We start from the raw sequence: 19,350 nt of genomic DNA on the forward strand, positions 1-19,350 counted from the left end.
TGTGCACAGCATCATAATGGTTTGAAGGCAGGTTCTGGCTTTTAAATGGACACGCTGTGATCATACACTGTAAACCTGGATAAGTTGAGTTTACTTGAAAAATGCTTGTAAACTGGTTTCCGTAAAAAACTAAGTAATGAAATAAGTTCTTTTAACTCAACATCTTAAGTAGTTATGATTATTATGGAAAATCATTCTACTGAATGTCTTTAATCAAATAAACCTGATGCTAATTTGTTACAAATTGAAATATTCAGTAATGTTAAGAAATGTTTTATATCACTGTAAAACAAAATAAGTTGACCATACTCAAAAAAATACGGAAACTCATTGCCTCAAAAAAATTAAGTAATGGTGACCTAAAAATCACTAAAAATTGAAGCAGATCTGAACAACTAAATTAAATAACATTTTGAAGTACAGTGTTCCCTCCTCACTCATGGTTACAAACGCCGTCACAACAAAAATCCACCCTAGTTTCATAACTTTAGTAACCGTGAGTGAGGAGGGAAGGCAGTAGATATTAGACCCTGCTGTACATTGAAATATTGCTCTTGAGGGGGCACAAGTTGTCTATGCTCCACGGCACTGACTGGCGGTCTGTGCTCCATGGCACGGGGTCTTGTACCTGTTGATTTTGGAGTTTGCGCCTAATGGTTAATATATTAATAAATAACAGTTTTGACTGGACTCATTTTATTTAGGCCAATTTTGAAATTAAGTGTAAAAAGATATATTTTTTATGACTCAGACAGCCAGTCCACACCACGTAGAGCATAGACAGCTGATCGATGCTACAAGGAGCACAGACAGCTGGTCCACGCTGTGATGCACAAACAGTCCGTGTCATGTGGAGCACAGATAACCTGTGCCACTGCTGCACGTCTAGAAGTACAGCAGGGTTTCATATCGACTGTCTCCTCCTCATTCACGGTTACAAACACAGTCACAGAATCTAATGATTTTTAGTTGTGCTCACTTAAACAGTAACAAAAGTTAAATCTGCCCTGAAATCATCAGTTTCAACACTGAAAACTCAGACATTTGAGTAAATTGAACTTTCTAACAAATTTTAAGTTTTCATAGCTTAATCCATAGAGTAATTTGAACTTTAGGGTTTACAGTGTACAACAGATACTGTACGCACGAACACATAGACAGGTAGGTGGACAGATACCTAGATAATACACTCTTATTCTAAGTATTTCCCCACATTAACCAGAAATCAGGAGTGCATAACGCATACAGCAGGGGTAGGACATCATGAAGGCTACTGTGATGTCGTTCAGAGCGTTGACTCTGAACAAATACATCCAGAGTATCAAGTCCTTCTACCTGTGATTAGTTCAGTGCTGAAAACTTTAACCGTGGTTTCTTGTGATCTCTTATGGGTCAATGGGCATTTAGTTCATCGCCCTGCTATAAAGTCTTGATCCCTATGACCCGGTTCAGTAGGTTACCTGATGTCTGGTGTAATAAACAGTGTGTGAAAGTTTGTGTGCAAGCCCAGCCACACAGTGCTCATCATTCATTCACCAGGTTTACACAGTTTCCTTTCATCTTCAGACCACTCAAAGCACCTTTCCATTACAAGTAACAGTTTCCCATTCACACCACATTCATCCACTGATGGCAGTCCACTCTTGAAAACAAAGAGCCAATTTTGTTACATGTATTAAATGTTGTGCTTTTGGATCTTTCTTGCAGATCCTTGTCATACAGCTGACAACAGATCAGCTAGAAAAAGACTCTACAGCTTCACCAAGAACGTATATGTCATGCACAGTTATCTATTAATGACACGTCTGTTTTAGCATGGATGTTTACTCACTTTGTGGTGGGTAGATCTCTAATATGATCCTTTCCCATTTTGTTTCTGATCAAACTTTTAATATCAACTTTTTATTTTTTTATGTATTTTATTAATTTTTTATTTTGTTTTATTTCTTAATTTTTTTATTCAAAACGTTATAAAAATTAAATCTGAGCTGGCCAAGGAACTTTTGATTCTCCACTTAAGACCAAAATTTCTTAGCTCGTAATAAAGGAGAAAAAAGTTTACGTGTTATTTTCATTTCCTTCACCATGATGAATAAGCTTAAGGCACGTGGACTCTTCTCTTTCCTCATGTCATCTAACTCTCTGAGTTAAAAATAGCAGCACCCAGTGTGTAAGGTATTCCTTACATTTCAAATCCCCTTTCATTGTTGCGTAACATTCTGACATATTGGAATAGCATCCTGGGGGATTGAGTTTATTTCTCTCTCCTCTTTCTGTTTGGATCAGGAGCAGAAACCAGAGGATGACAGTGAAGGAAATACCTGTTTGATGTCTATAGAAACTACTGTAATCACTGTACGCTCTGGATGCCTGCAGCGACGAGAGTCGAGCACTAAGCCTCTCTTTATGTTCGTTGTGTCATTCATGTTGTCAGGTGAGATATTTCACAGCACAGCAGAATTCAAAGATGCTGGATTTGGCTCACCTCCAATCTAAATATACACACTTTTGACGGGGAGTGACAGAGCGAAGAGGAGGGTGAACCTGAGCTGCATTGTTATCTGCTGGTCCTGTCTCTTCATGTGTACACTATCTATGTGCTGCACTTCACTGTACGCAGCAGGTTATTATCTACAGGACGTGTGTGTGTGTGTGTGTGTGTGTGTGTGTGTGTGTGTGTGTGTGTGTGTGTGTGTGTGTGTGTGTGTGTGTCTGTGTGTGTCTGTGTGTGTCTGTGTGTCTGTGTGTCTGTGTGTGTGTGTGTGTGTGTGTGTGTGTGTGTGTGTGCTGGTGGAAATAACACTAATCTAGTGCATGCAGGGCTACTAGGATCACATTAACGGTGAAGCAGCAAATCATGGCCTTGCGTAATGGTAAACAAGCCTTTTAAATGGGACTAAAAATAACCCTCTCTACCATCAAAGAGAATAAAAGCCTTTTAACAGATGCAGTGACATCTTGAATTCCACCTTCATCGTCAGAGCTCCACAGAGTCTTCCTCCCTCTCCTCATCAGAGCACACAGCTTTTGACACTGGGGGTTATCTACGTTTCACAGTTTAATCTCATATCTGAAGAGAAAAAATGAAAGATGATGCAGATTACAAACTCATCTGAGTTTGCAGAGTGCAACAAACTCCCGTAGTGCTGGTCTGGAGGGTTCAGCTTTTGTGTTTCTGGGAAGTTTGTTTTTGATTTGTTTAGGGTTTTTATTCAAAGTTTGAACTCTGTATGTAATACTTATCAGGTCTGGAAGTGTAAGTTTTTTTTTTTTTTTTAAAGTTTTAACCTTCTTCACACCTTTGAGTTTTATCCTACTTTATAAAAAGTGTTATTTTTATTCTTTTTTTTTCTCATTATTCAATAACTCTTGGTCTCGGGACAGATTGTGGTGTTTTGTTAACTAAATCTTACTCACTTATGGAAATTAGCCAGAACTTTGTCTTTCTGTTGCTGAAGCTGTTTTTGAGATCCAACTGTGGAGTCCACCATTGAGCAACAGTTGTCATAAGTTTTTAAGCCCTAACCTGGTTTTTGTGTTTTGTGTCCAGCAGAGGTTGACTCCAAAAGAGAGGTGGCTACATCAAAGTCAAAGGCTTTTTTCCAAACTGCCTACTTCACTAGCAGTACCTACTTATTTGGTTAAAATGTAAAGAGCGAAATCTGCAGTATGCCAAAAGTTCCTAGATGTCCTACTGGAACAGAAAAATTTCTCAGTATGCAACGTGCCAGTATATCTTGCATACAGATTTCCCCAATCTACAGTGCTAATGCTGTTCCTCATCTTGTTTGTTGCTGTTGATCCTCAGGTTCAGCCAAGGAGCAACATCTGGTTTGGAAAAATGAAGCCTATACATAAGTGCTACAAATTGTTCATCGAGAATCCACTTGAGGCTGGCTGCAGAAAAGACCAGACACCACAAACACACCAAGCCAAAAAAATCCGACTTTTACAGCATTAAAAAGACAAATTTACAGCATGGGTCTGAAACGCTAATTTCGTTTTTGGCACACACTATGAGGGGGGTGATTTTTTTCTACAAGTTTAGAAGTTATTAGGATCATCTGATTGTCCAATCAGAGACACAGCTCAGCTCATGTGACTGAAAGGCACCCTATAGCTGTTAGAAAAGAAGATCAAAGCTTGCGTCATACGTCCGACGACTGGCTTCTTTTCACTTTATTAGAAACAGATGGGTGACGTCACGGAGACTATGTCCATATTTCAAATTGTCTGCGGCAGGGGTTCCCAAACTTTATTACGGCAAGGCCCCCCCAACAGTCTTTGCTTCTGGCTGGGGACCCCCTTTGGATCTTTCTTGCAGATCAGTGTCATACAGCTGACAACAGATTAGAGGGAGAAAGATTCCACGGCTACACCAAGAACGTATATGTCATGCACGGTTATCTATTAATGACACATCTGCTTACTAATTTTGTGGTGAGTATCATTTTCTTTTTGTTCAAACTTTTGATAACAACAACTTTTTTTTTTTTTTAATTTCTATTTTTTTCATTTTACATTTTTATTTTTATTTTTATTTTTTATTCAAAATGTTATAAAAATTAAATCTGAGCTGGCCAATGAACTTTTGATTCTCCACTTAAGACAAAAATTTCTTAGCTCGTAATAAAGGAGAAAAAAAGTTAACATGTTATTTTCATTTCCTTCATCGTGATGACTCGGCTTATGGCACGTGGACTCTTCTCTTTCCTCATGTCATCTAACTCTAGGAGTTAAAAATAGCAGCACCCAGTGTGTAACGTGTTCCTTACATTTCAAATCCCCTTTCATTGTTGCGTAACATTCTGACATATTGGAATAGCATCCTGGGGGATTGAGTTTATTCTCTAGAAGTGAAGTGATGTGAAAGAAATGCTGGTGGATCTTGTCACTTTCAGTCAGAAAAGAGGTAATACTATATCAAAACTGTTCATCTTTTCAAAATTCAAGTTCATGTTGAATACACTTGTTCAAACTTTAAGCTGATGCTTTAGAAAAGTCCTTTTTTTTCTATCAACTTTACTTCCACTTTCTAAAACTGAAAACCAGCAAAGCTAGAAACAGACCAAACAGAACAGTCATACCACAATCCCTACATCAGTGTTCATATATAGTGTGTAGACAATTTGGAAAACAGCCAATGGGCCTTCTCAGTTTCCTAATGAGTTCATAGTCTCAGTCTCAATTTCTTGTCAAGTCAAACAGATTGTCGATCAGGGGTTGATTTTCGGCAAAGCTACAAATGATTTAGGAAGTTGTATGTATTTTTGGAAGCTCACTATTTACCAACACTTCCTCAAACTCAACAAAACGGCAATGGTCAAAACTCCAACTAAGATGTTTACTTCATCATCTCTAAGTTTGTGTGACTAAAGGTTGATTATTACGGTTGTCATTAACACAAGCTCAGAGGTAAAACCAGCTGCCTCTATTTTCCAGAACATTTGGTAAAACCAGCTCCGTGCAGAGGATGGCGTCACTCACAGACTGTGAATCCTTGCTGTTGTCTCGAGACCTGTTCTTAGCCAGCCTCTTCTTCTTCTTGTGAAGGGGGCGTGACTCCAGGATCATCTCCTCCAGCTCAAAGGTGGGGTCGCAGTGAAGTCGACCTTTCTGTGGGAGGCAGGAGCGCACGAGATAATGAGAAACACTAGCGCTGAGATACAGAATCATAAATCAGCTGTGGTACACACAGAACCACAGAGTGTGCGACTGCAAAGTGCAGCACATGGATGTAGTCACACAGCTCTGGAGGCTAGTTAAGTTAATGTGCCCACACACACCATGAGGAGGCTGCATCCAGTCTCCTTTGCATTATTTAGTTGCTACACATGCTCATTACGATGAGCAAACACAAGGAGGGCCTGCATGTGCTTTTAAGTGTTTATAATGTGTGCGTGTGTGTGTGAGTGTGTGAGCTGAAGTTGTCACACTAACATTAGGAACAAATCCGGCCTCCATCTTCTTCTCGTACACGGCGTCCCAGTTGACGTCAGCGAGGTAGGGAGAAGCCTGCATGTCAGACAGGCTGGAGTAACGATGCTCAGGGTTCACTGTCAGGAGCTGGAGGGATGGGACACACACACACACACACACACACACAGAAACAGAAGTGTCACCAACGTCGCGGCACCTTTACCACTTCTCTCCTCACTTTCAGCCGGGCTCCTCTCTCTGGGAGGTGAAACAGACCCAATAAATTGAGGGTAAAAAATAGAAATCAATTTAATGGCTTCCCTTTTTTTTGTGCAGTTGGAGACAGCAGAAGTGCAGCCTGACTGTGTGTTGCCGTGTTAGGTGAAGCAAACATAACAAGGAGCCAAAAATACTCTCTTAAATTTGTAATTCTCCCCGGCTTCCCTGAAAGTATCTCCCTATAAAAACTTCCACATTTAATATTTAAGATTCCCATCTTGGCTATACACACCAGATAAATCCAGACTTCTTGCTGTTACTGCCGCGCTGTTTCTTTTTCATCTTGAATTGAAGACTTCTCTCATTAATTTATCATCATTTAAAGCTAAAGTTTTGTTTGTGAGGTGGGCACATGATAGTGCTTCATATTAAATACACAATGACATAATCCCATAAATAAGTAATCAAAGTTTTATAACATATCTGCCCTTCTCTTATAAAGCTAGCTGAGCAGCTGCTGCAATATTTAACCACTTAGCTCACATTAGCTAAACATGTACTACAGGGCAGCTGTTGTTAATAATCACATGAATAACGCCTCATGTTCAAATATTATTAAAATTTGTGATTAAGCAGTCAAGCTAAGCAGTAAATTGGGTTTGTAAACCATGAAAAAGCTAATTGTTTTTAGCTACAGAGCAAAGCAGCTGTATGCAAATATTCACAATGTAAAAGAAACTGTACACATTTCAACAACAGAGATATGAACTATAACTATGCCAGCTAAACTGTGATAGATTATATGTGTAATGAAAGGTAGAGACTTGGTTTTCAATGTGGAGTCCAGCCACATTACAGGTAAACACTGGATGAAGCCTTTGTGTACTAAAGTAAACCTCATATCCATAAAAACAGATTATTCAGCTTCCTCAAAACATGATTTTGTTTTGTGTTGAGTTACGATCTTCGTATGATTGTACATGAAAAGTTTTAAAAAACAATAACAACAAAAAAGTTTGAAGGACTAAAACACTGTGAGCATTTTCTGCTGTGGTACTCATTTACTTGCTGTTTACCACTCTGTGCTGGCTCATATTCACCAAAACCACACACTAGCAACCTTTGCACTCGTGCTTTTGATCTTTTCTTTTTCTTTTTACAGAAACATCTTCAGCATAAATCTCCTTGCCAAGATAATCAGTTTTCAACACTATCCCCACTTTAATGTTAAGTAATTAGAATGGTTCACATCTCTGCACAGCTAATTAAAGGCTAGGTCTTTAGCACATGAACCTTTGTCAAGCTAAAACAAGAGTGTAACCATCATTATCGTGGTTGTGTTTTTTCCTGCTCATTAACAGAAGCAGTGTTGTTAACTCAAAGTTACCTGAAAATATGTTATCTTGTCAGTGAGCAGGGATAAATAAAAGCCGCTTGTATATTAAAGGCAACTAAAACTTAACAAAGAAGCCAAACAAGGTCACAACTAAAACCAGCTAAGTGCCTTTCGCATGTGTTGTTCGTTCTGTATGACCAAGTAGTTAGCTGTCAGGTCATTTTTATATATTACTGTAAAAATATTTTGATGTAACAAGATCATTGAACTACGTTTGTTTTACTATTTTTCTTTCTGTAATTTCAGTAAAAACTTATTTTCTAGGCTGTTGACTGGTACAATGGATGTTTGTTTAGCTTTTTAAGGACCTGACTGAAAATACACCATGTAAGTCAATATATTAGTATCCAGACTTATTTCAATGGCAACATTCAGTTTTATTCATAATGTGTTTAGCAATGTATTTTGGTAACCGGGGCCACGTTCACCAGCTTGGCAAAAACTTCCATAAGTTGGTCATATCTTAAAGGATAAGTTCAGTTTATTCAGCTTTTACATTGTTTATAGAATGATGTAGAACAAAATACTCACCCAGAAGGCTTTCCTGATCCAAGCAGTGTTTCTGGAGATATTTAGATCCAAAATCGTGCAGCGGACGTCCATATAATGGGATCCATCGGGGCATAGACAGCACCGCTCCTAAAACTGCATTAATCGTCCAAAAACTCGTGATTTTCACCAATATTCCATCATGGTCCGCTCCGGGTTAGTCCTCTGCTGCAGTCTGTGTCACTCCAGACAGCGCTGTGTGGCTGTAATGACCTCTGAACTGACGAAGACTTTGTTTACGCTTGCCCCTCTGCGCATGGGCAGTATTCTCTGGAGAGCTGACTCCTTTCTTTGAGGGGCAAAAGTAAACAAAGTCTTCGTCAGTTCAGAGGTCATTACAGCCACACAGCGCTGTCTGGAGTGACACAGACTGCAGCAGAGGACTAACGTGGACGATTTTTTGGACGATTAATGCAGTTTTAGGAGCGGCGCTGTCTATGCCCCGATGGATCCCATTATACGGACGTCCGCTGCACGATTTTGGATGTAAATATCTCCCGAAGGACTGCTTGGATCAGGAAAGCCTTCTGGGTGAGTATTTTGTTCTACTTCATTCTATAAACAATGTAAAAAGCTGTATAAACCAAACTTATCCTTTAAGTCAGACTTTGCTATGACGGTCGTATCATGCACACAAGAAAATTTTGGAATCAGCAAATGTTGCTACTCATCACACTTCTTTCTACTCTCCTCGCCTATCAAAATGTTTTCAGATGGTTTGGTAACACAAACCAAAAGAAATAAAAATACAGGTAGCAAAGAACTGAGCCAAGACTCTTTGGATAGGTTCTTACAACAAGACTAAGCACCCAATCCAACATCAGAAACTTGCAATAGGGACACTTGAGGGCTCTGTAACAAAAACCATCATTAGCTTGGAGATAATTTCTCAGGTTTCACAGGACTGGATGGTATTGACAACCCAGAGCCGACAGCCTCATTTAGCCTCCATAAGTCAGGTGCCGGGTTACACTTAAGCCCAAGGTGCTGAAACTGCTAGCTTGGTCTGGCATACTTGATATAAAAAGAAACTTTATGGAAAGTCATGTTGATAATAATATGAAGTTATAAACAGATTTTTTTTTTTAAGTAATCAAATGAAAGGGGAAAAAAACTCCTATGAAACATATTTTAAGGTAGAGTCTGAAGGATTTTCTTAAAAAGAAGAACGTCAACTTTTACAGGCATAATCCTGCTCAATCATCACTTCTGGGCCTCTATACATGAGTGTCCGTGTCTGTGTCTGCCTCAACCCCCTCCTCAGCCTGTATGTTGATGTTTTGGTTTTACTGAGACATTTCTGGGTAGAGAGTAAGCATGTTTACATCAACCAATCACAGAGTGCCCAGGGAGCAAGTGACTTTGTGTGCTGGCTAGTGAGTGGAGAAGCTACCCTGAGCTATGCTCTGTGCTATGATAGTGGACGCCGCACAGAGCATAATAAAACAATCCAAAGTGAAATGAAATGCCAAACAGATAAAGCTCTTTAGTGAATGAGGATGAAGCCTGGCTCGACTTTCACTGACGTTCAGGCACTTGGAGGGCAGCACGGGACGAGGAGCGCTGCAAGTTGGCTTTTTGCTAACCAGGTATGTGTCAAATGCCCAGGATTAGCTTGTGCTAACATGCCAAGTCTGGTGCACAGCTCTCAAGTCTCTCCCACTTATTAACGTAATGCTACAGGCGATTGCTAGTGAATGTGTTCATGTAGTGACAGTTGGAGGTTGTTGGTGTGTGCTGCCGCTGGCACTGAGCAAAGGAGGAACAGCCCCGTTAGAATATGTGTTTACTAACATGTAATAAAAACTCCTGTAGACACCACGTTTAATGTGGGATGAGAGGAACAAAAAGCATTTTATATCATTTGTATTACAAAATATTCAGTCCCTCATTTATTAGCATTTATTAGCATTTCTCCACTGTTGCTTGTTTTTCTTTAGTAATATAATGCCTCCACACCTGAACAGAAACACCAGTTAAATTAAACCAACAGGGGGCAGTGTTGAGCAAATCAGACACTTTGTTAAAAAATGTTGCACCAATCAAGAGGGATGAGTACCATACATGAAAAAAGCTACTTATTTCTTGATGCCATTACAGCTAAACCTGGTTCAGTCGAGTTTTAATGGATCCCCTCTATTCTGCCCACTCCCCTCAGGATAAACATGGAGAACGATAATGGGATCTGGCTTTGTTGTCATGTTAACTCTCTTCCGGTGCTTTATTTCCTTCTTAGGGTCACCGGTTGATTCAGTTTTCTCCTGCAAGGCCGGCACAGTCCAGACATGATAATCGATCAGCAGTGGAGCGGAAGAGACCGAAGCACCGTCCAGAACTCTCAGACGCTCTGCACATGCACGCACTCATGCTCGCTCTGACTCCCTGCCAGAAAATATTCTGCTTAACCAGCCAGGACTCCTCACGCTCATGCTCAAATCTTAAACAGCGAAAAAAAATGTCAAGGGAGACAAGATAATCTCTCCAGAACATTTTCTCTTGCTCAGATGACAACACAGGTCGACTTTTAGTGCAGTCATAATTATAGTCTGACTAAACGAGTGCTGATGGAAAAGGAGCAGGAAGATTTTCACTCATTAGAGAGGAAATTTTGATGTTAAACTGCTTGTTTGATGAATATTATCTGCAGAAATACTCTCTTCCTCTCTCATCCACTAGCTACTGTGTTTCTATCTCTCAGAATCCTTTCTGTCATTTCCCTTATCCTTTGCCCTGAGGGTCTCGGCTCTTCCTCCCCCTCCAGCGTCAGTCTCCAAAGAGTACCTGCATCTTCAGAGCCTTTTTTCCCCAGATAAGAATCCCAGTATCTCCCCTTTCCCTCCTGTTCAGATTCCCTCAGAGAAGACCATTTGTGTCCACTTGGGAAGTCAGAGGTCGGTTTCTTTAGATTGTAAAGACCCATTCATGCTCAACATTACGTACAGAAACGGATAAGGATATGGACGAGGCCTTATTGCATTCATTTTGTCTGTATTTCAGCATGTTTCCATGAAGCCTAAGGATATGGACTACATGGAGCAGTACCACTGAAAACCATGGGGGACAGTGTTGCTTTCACTACCCGATACAAAGCTTAAGTGAGACCAGAAGAAGAAATAACAATGGCGGAACTTTCATGATGTATTAAACTACCACACCGACCACCGCCTACTACAACGCTTCCTCTGCTTTTGTCTTTTTACGCAAGGGGTACATTATTAGGACCTCCTCCATAGTCTCCATGCTTGTTTTTGAGTTTTGTTGTCATAATCATCCTGAATTTCCCTTTGGGATAAATAAAGTATTTTTCATTTAATTTCATTTTTTATTTCATAAACTTTTGACTCTGGGCTGCCTGCCCCCTGGTGGATGTATTGGTTAACTGCAGTGCCAACATAAAGGAGGTATGGAAGTGTGTGAGCAGTAACGGTAACAACGTTTGAAATGGACGCACACGTTTTCGTACATACAGGGAGCATAAATGGGCCTTAACTTCTTTTCTGAACACACACCTTACAAACATATGATGATATGGAACTCCACTGTATTCTCATAACAGGCCATAAATGGTTTAGGTTGTAGTCCAGCTTACCTTCCTCATGAGGGAGACCAGATCCTTGGGCCAGGCCGGGCTGTACTGCACACTGACCGTGCTGAAGAGCTGGATCAGAGACTCCACTGAGTTGCTAGCATGGATGTCGTAAGGCCTCTGATCAGGATACAAAACAACACAGAGAGGGACAATAAAAACATGAGGGGGCGAGGCTGAGGAGCCAAGTCCAGTTTTAAAACTCACATCCAATCACTTCTTACCCAGCTACGCAGCACCTCGAAGACCGTCACCCCTAATGACCACCAGTCCACTTCAAAGGCGTATCCTGTCCCTCCGCTAACAAATGACTGGAAGATCTCTGGGGCTGAAAACCAAAAAGAGAAAACACTCAAGCTGACCCCTGTATGTGTAATGAAAGACAGAAGAGTTGTACAGAAATCAGAAGTAGTAGTACAAGAAACTAATTCTCTTCACTTCCTACAGGTGCAGTCCAGGGTGATAACACTCAAGGTCTGACCCCTTTATATGATGGTTTCCTTTTTAATGTTCTGGACTGAGATTAGATTGAGTTTTCGATGTGGGTCTTTCTAACTGTAGAATGATGGAAAACATTTGAAGAAAAGAACAAAAGATGACGTGCAAAAAACACCAGGGGCAGAGGTAGATTTGATACATGGCTGCAGGTTAGACATGTAGGAATGATGACATGTTGCTGCAATCAAAAGTTATGTCTATGAGCTAGGATTTGTTTTCATGTTCTGAATGATTCACCTGCATCGTCCTCTTGGTCTGAGGGCGTTTTGTCTGGAGGATGTCAGATCCAGTTTGTGAAAAAGAACAAAACACTTCCCCCTTAAAGCAGCCTGTCTGTAGGAAATCTGCTCTTGACTTGTTTGGTGGTAGGACTGAGGGTGATGTGTTACTGAAGCAAAGTGCAGCTGTATCTGTCACTTTAAAGCTCAGTAAAACTTTTTACCATGTAGAAAGCAGCTGCAGTTATAGATCAGTGTGTCTGTGTAGTCACTTCTGAATATCTGTGAGTGTCGTAAAGGGACTGACAGCACACTGCAGTCTATCAGTCCGTTTCTCTTTAAGACACTTCATTTAAAATGTCACACAACTGCATTTTTTAATACTAAAGACACAGAGGTTTTGTATTTTCAGAAGTCGTCTTTCGATCTTACATATTAATTTCCACAAGGATTCAGATGAAGAGATGAGATTGTCATTACCCATGTAGGGCTTTGTGCCTGCTAAAGCTGTGGCTCTCTCTCCGTCCTTTATTATCGTTGCGATGTTGAAGTCTGTCAGGTGAGCATGACCTGGGAAGGAGGATCACAGAAGTCATCAAATACACAACATCAATTATTTTATTTAATACATGTATCTGCTGATCGAAAAATGAATCAATGACAATAAAATCTGACTTCATTAATCTGAACGAGTGAGATATGACTCTTCTACTGTGTTCGCATTAGGACCATTGATTCTATGTGGAGGGACAGAATAACAGCTCTTCCCTGTGAAGCCATTATGTTTAGAGCTCCCCCTGGTGGCTGGCTGAAGTATAGGCCATGAAGCTTGTTGCCTCAACTATTAGAGATGGAACATTGGGCCAAGTAGAAGATTAGATATGTAGGAATGGGAATTGAAAACAGGTTCCTGTTGAGAATCGATAAGAAATGTTTCAATCCATGGATATCATTAGTCTTTGTGCTTGACGATTCCCTTATCAATTCTTTACATTGTGCTGGAGCCACCGAGCCTTAGGTCGACTAGTCTTCTGCAACTATCTTAGCCTAGCAGTTAGATAACGTTTCCCAAGAAAACTCTAATTCAGGATTTTCAGCTTGAAGTTTTACTGAAGAACTGACTTCATAAAGAAATGTACTCTCTCTAAGGAGATTCATATTCAATACATTCGAAATGGTATAAATCACCTTATTTACCAAAATAACAAAATAGCGCAAGCTTGATGCTAACGTATATGAGAAACTGCATTGATATGCGAGCAGTTAGCATACGTCAGTATAGCTTCAGCTTCAGAATAGAATTTCAACTTTCATCACAGAAACATATCACATCGACTCTTGATCAACAACTGAAAGGCTCATGGCTGACTTCATAACTATGGAAAGCTTCCAAACAGCTTAAACCATTGCTATGACCACTTTGAGACACTAGATGGCCTCCTTGAATTATTAATATATTACAACACAGTACATCAATGTCACATTGTGTGCAATTTTTACCTGTTTCTGTACAACTATACCCAGAAATATCCAGACTCAGGGTCCAATTACATTTTATTACATTTTATTCACTTACAGTATAAACTCAATTAAATGTTGACACAGAAAACTTGTAGAAACTACTACCAAGAAAATTTACAACAGGAATTGATAAGAGAATCGATAAAGAATCTGATCGATAAGCAGAATCAATAAGGGCATCGGTATTGCCAAAATCTTATCAATTCACATCCCTACAGATATGTCAAATATTTTTCCAAAGACTCTTTCTACTAATTCAATTGCCTTGATATCACGCTGAATACAGATGGGACTAAAACTAGATATCCCTGAAAACCAAACGTTGTTATTTCCATGTTCATAACAGTATCTTGCAATAAAGCTTGGTTTATTTCCTCACCATCTCCAGGAACAGTCTGTATTAACTCTACAGCTGCTTCAGCTCTTAACAGCCTGTTCAAAAAAATTGTCTAATACTTAAATTAGTTAAATTTCCTAACAAGTTTCTTTGGTCATAACCATTTGTTTAAAAAAAACTGTGTTTGCTGTGGGGTTTTGCAGTAATGTTTGAATAAATGCAAAGAAATGTATCATCTGCATAAAATGTGATGCTAGAAGTCTGTGTTGGAGAAATAATGCTGTTTATGTAGGCTGTAAAGATAATGACAGAGTAAGAGGCCACTGTCACAACCTTACACTGGTTTGCAAGGGGAGAACAAACAGACAATGAATATTTGTACAGCCAATGCAGAAAACTCGTTTGGAATTATCTTTTCATCTCATCCCCAAAAATATTGGGTGAAAAGAAAAGCTGGAAAACATTTCTATTCATACAAAAAGCAAACAGTCCACACTCTTACCTTGCTCATCCAGCAGGATGTTGTCTGGCTTGACGTCTCTAATAGGGACAAAAAGAGAAATGTGCATCAGTATTTTTAAAAGTGACTAATGCTGAATTTAGTCACAAGTATTGGAAACATTTAAGTGGTTTCTATATTTAAGTTCAATAAATGACAACAAAAGGTGTTTCTATTCCTTTCTGCTTCCAAAGTTGAACACTGAGGTCTGAGGTCATGTGTTATTATGCTGCTGAGACTGAGATTGAAGCAGGTCACATGATTGACAAAATACAGTTTTAAAAAAGTATAACTTTTTGGAGACGTCCAGACTTCTTGTTTTTTAATTTTTCACTTCATGATTTCTGAAGCTTGTTTTTTTTTCATTTTACATGTATGTAAAAAATGCTGGTACACATTCAGTCATTAATTATTAGAGTTCAGAGTGTTATTGATTATTATTTTTGTCACTAGTTTCTGTTTGTTCATTGTAAAGTTTAGAGGTTTGCATTACGTGTGGGTGTGACTGTCCATCGAAGAGGTTTGTAGACTGATGCATGTATGAATAACTTGAAGGTGCACGTGCTTGCATGCATATTTGTGTGTGTGTGTGTGTGTGTGTGTGTGTATGCGTGTGTGTGAAAATTGTCTTCTTCCATTTCAGACGTTGCCTGACAACTCGAGCATCAGAAATCTCCTCGGAGACTCCTGAAGGTTTGCCCGCACATGTACACTATTCCAGTTATGTGTGCAACACATACACACACACACACACACACACACACACACACACACACACACACACACACACACACACACACACACACACACAACTCAATTCACATCTCAGCAATTTCTCCAGGCAATTAACAGAGCCCACACAGCTGATTGAATTTTTGCCTCACATCAGGCTGGTGTGGAGAACACATGCAGTCCACAGAGAGCACCGTCTCTTCCCACAGGACGCGTTTGTTCACTGCAGCTATGCTATGCTCAGCTGATGCCGACGCTGTGTGTGCTACAGCTCTTGTAGTTGAACGCTGGGGTCAAAATGAAGCATCAGTATGACGCTGGAGGGAAATATATTCATACATGTTCTCACAGAAGGGACATGATTGCTTCTTGTGTTTTAAAATCAGTTCATTTCACTCTGCAGCAGAGACAAAGCAGAATACAAAGTTCAGCCTCTATCTTCACAGGTGTCCTGAGGTTTGTCAGCAGGTACCAGGTTTAACATATGAAGTGTATGAGGAATGAAGCAGCCCGGGTGCCCGTGCAAATACATAATACAAAAAGAGAAAGAAAAGGACTTTTTCTTCCCTCCTTCTCACAAGACTGTGCAGTTTTACCTCCTTGGGCATGGTGGCAGCTGACTGTTGCTAGGAGACCAGAGACCCTGTTTCCCTCCGTTGGTGCAACAAAATAATTGTATAGTATTCTGCTGTCAAAAACTTACAGGCTGGAACTAAATTGCAGAGCCGGGGACGGCCGTGGATCCCCGGGGGAGGAGCAACGCAGATACAACTGTGTCAACGGCAGAAAAGCTGATGTCAAGGACGGAGAGCGATGAAAAGAAAACGTCACTTTTTTTCTCACAGCAGGTCTGACGTTTACGACAGATGTCTTTGCTCAAAGACACTCACTACTTGACTTTGCATTCCAAGAACAATTCAGTGTGGATTAATCGCTATATTGTGAATAAAGGACGAGGTTTATGAGGTTACTGGAACATTACATCACAGGTTTGTTTCAGCTTTGACTTAGCGTAAGACATGTGTCTCCCTAACTTAGATCAGATTCCTGCTCAGTCTGTTCACACGGTGGTAAAGAAAAATAAAAAAGGATTGTTTCTGTCTCAGGAAGTTGCTGACATTATCCAGCTTTTTCAGACCTCTGCTGTATTGATTTATTACTCATTTTTGAGGCAACTTATGCCAAAAACAACACAATAGAGCCATCACTGTAAGAACAAGTTGGCTGCTATCGACATCAAGAGATCTGGTTCAAGGTAAAAAGTAGACATAAACCATCTTTATTTTTATTTTTCAATTTGTTCATTAGCACACTTACATTTAAGGTTTCATGTGCACACTAACCTGACTCATTTAAGTACAAAATTAGTGATGTTTGTTTCAGGACACTAAAACTTCATTGCTGTTGAAGAGAAGTGAGACTTAAAAAGTGTAGAAATGGAGCTTTGAAAGATTTGGAATGAGAATCAAAATTTACAAGCCAGTACATAATTCTTTTATGTGATTAAGCTGAGCTTACATTATGTTTTAGGTGTGAAATTTGATCTTAAAAGTTGTATAAAAGAAGAGCAAAATACTCCTCAATGCTTCATGGAAAAAAAATCTGACATAAAACTGAGCGTTTTGGACATTTTGTATAAAATCGATTCCCAGAGCTTTCTAAAAAAAAAAAAAGGGTTTTATAACTTGTAACAACGTGGTGACCTTGAAGCAATGTATTGTTCTTGAAGCTTGCTGTATCTGTGTGGTACAACGACTGGGAACCCTCAGGTTAGATTTACTTTACAGAAACTAAATCCTGAACTAAGATGACTTTTGTATTTAACGTATCAAGAATCAAATCTGTTGTAAGTTCTTCAGATTCTTCTGAAGCACAAAACTTTCTCTGTCACTAAATTCCTCCAATCAAGCTTTTTTTCTTCAGTCACATAAACGTTCAGAGGAAGCATTTAATAATGTTGGTTTACCCATATGGTATGTGCAAAGAAAAGAAAAGGGTATCTCTTGTGAATCCCTGAGGGAAAATGTAATGATTCCACTTAGTTTGTTAACATACAACAAACACAAAAGGCAGAAAGTCACAAATGCACAGACGTTATCTGAACAAGCTTATAAACAAGAACCTTTAGCAGTTAGGTGGTTTGCTCAGGGGCATCTTAAGCTCTGTTTCCACCAAGCAGTCCTGTTTGGATCAGTACTGTTTGGTACAGGTTGAATTGGTGAAGCCTGATCCTGTTTGCATTTCCACAGCCAACCATGCCCCCTCTTGGTAGGCGTGTAAGCTGGGTGCCGATAGTCACATCAGTTAGGTAACAGCATGACGCCATAGCAATGTGACACAGCGTACCCGTTAAAAAATCCAACAAAGAAGAAAAACGTGACTAAGTTAAAAAAGGGCAACAATGGAAGACATTCAGTAATTCGCCTTCTTTTTGATTGTCATATGGCTCTTTGTTAAAAAGCGCAATCAAGCTTTGTGACAATTCTTTCAACCAATCAAAGGACTGCAAAGTTCTAGCTCCACCTTCTGGGGTTGGATCGGTATGTCTGGCACTCCATCAGAAGGGTACCAAAAACTGGGACGGCTCGTCCTAAGCCGTGTTTCCACCAAGCAGTCCGGTTAGGTTCAATATGGTTTGGCACGGTTTGGTACAGTTAAGCCTGATCCCGTTTGCATTTCCACAGCAAACTGTGCCCTCCTGTGGTAGGCAGCGTGTAAGCCAGATGCTGAAAGCCACAGCTATTAAACAATAGTGTGACGCCGTAGTAGCGTGACACAGTTTACCCTGCTAATGAATCCAACAAAGAAGAAAAACAACAAACAGTCAACAAAGAGCACAGATGGAAGACATCCAGCATTTCGTCCTCTCTGTGATTGGCATGTAGCTCTTTGATACAAAGTGCAATCAAGCTTTGTTTCAGAGAAGTCTGTGTGCCGCCAGGAGAAATGCAGCCGCTGTCGTGGGGTGAGTGACGATTCTTTCAACCAATCAACTCTCTGCAGTGTGTAGCTCCACCTTCCGAGATCTGATCAGTTCAGTCTGGCACCCATACGGAAGGGTCCCAAAAAAGTAGGCCGGCTTGTCTCGGTTTTTAGGGATCCGTCCCGGGATAAGTCAGTGGAAACACCACAAAATGCACGCCGTACCGAGACGAACCGAACCGGTCTGCTTGGTGGAAACGCGGCTTTAGTTATTTGGTGATTAATCAGTGAGTACGCCACAGAAGGCTTGCCGCACCAAGACGAACTGAACGGGGCTTTATCAGTACCTCAGAGGTAAACTTTTCAGGCACAATTGCCCCCTTCAGGACCCCCTCCCCACCCCCAGCCAGCTATATATGCCTACAAAATATACCCATGTGCTAGATTTTCAACATACTGTTTATGAATCTTACATTTTTCAAAGTAATTCAACAAAGGTTTGTCCCTGGCATGGTAAAACACTATTTATCCACCTGCCATCAGGCTTGTACTTTACTTCCCATAATGTAAGGTATTTGGCCTCTGACTAAGCTGCAGTATTTCAGGCGTAAGGAGTAAAAATCTGCTTCTTCTGCAACACGTCTTCATTTATTTGAATCACCCAAGGTTTTTTTTATAGAGTAAAAACATTTTGATTTAATCGTTATAGAGAACATTTTCCTCCTGTTACTCTGCTTAATGTGCAGGTAAATCAGACACAGGTTTGCTTAACTGTCTACAGTCTACACACACACACACACACACACACTGTAACACACAGACACTCTAACACACACTCTGACACACACACACACCGTCTGTTGTTTGAAGAAGAAATGAAGCCCCTCTGAGGTTTTAAACAAGGTTCAAACAGTTTTTCAGCCATCTGTGGTTCTAAATCTGCAGTCTGCAGGG

The 19,350-nt window shown here is 40.1% G+C and overlaps 1 protein-coding gene across 1 annotated transcript in view; it reads right to left on the bottom strand.

Annotated features, from left to right (window-relative positions):
• The window catches only part of stk32c (serine/threonine kinase 32C), a 153,642-nt gene that overhangs the window by 10,915 nt on the left and 123,377 nt on the right, over positions 1 to 19,350 (bottom strand). Inside the window, exons 5-10 of the mRNA XM_074675879.1 lie at positions 14,746 to 14,783; positions 12,866 to 12,955; positions 11,894 to 11,997; positions 11,673 to 11,789; positions 5,941 to 6,066; positions 5,488 to 5,616 (exon numbers count right to left, since the gene is read on the bottom strand). Coding sequence (XP_074531980.1) covers positions 5,488 to 5,616; positions 5,941 to 6,066; positions 11,673 to 11,789; positions 11,894 to 11,997; positions 12,866 to 12,955; positions 14,746 to 14,783 — 604 coding nt within the window. The remainder of the gene's footprint in view (positions 1 to 5,487; positions 5,617 to 5,940; positions 6,067 to 11,672; positions 11,790 to 11,893; positions 11,998 to 12,865; positions 12,956 to 14,745; positions 14,784 to 19,350) is intronic.

The sequence above is a fragment of the Halichoeres trimaculatus genome, unplaced genomic scaffold (assembly GCF_033239565.1).
Source record: "Halichoeres trimaculatus isolate MK-OKI-2021-1 unplaced genomic scaffold, fHalTri1.1 fHalTri1_scaffold_8, whole genome shotgun sequence".
NCBI lineage: Eukaryota > Metazoa > Chordata > Actinopteri > Labriformes > Labridae > Halichoeres > Halichoeres trimaculatus.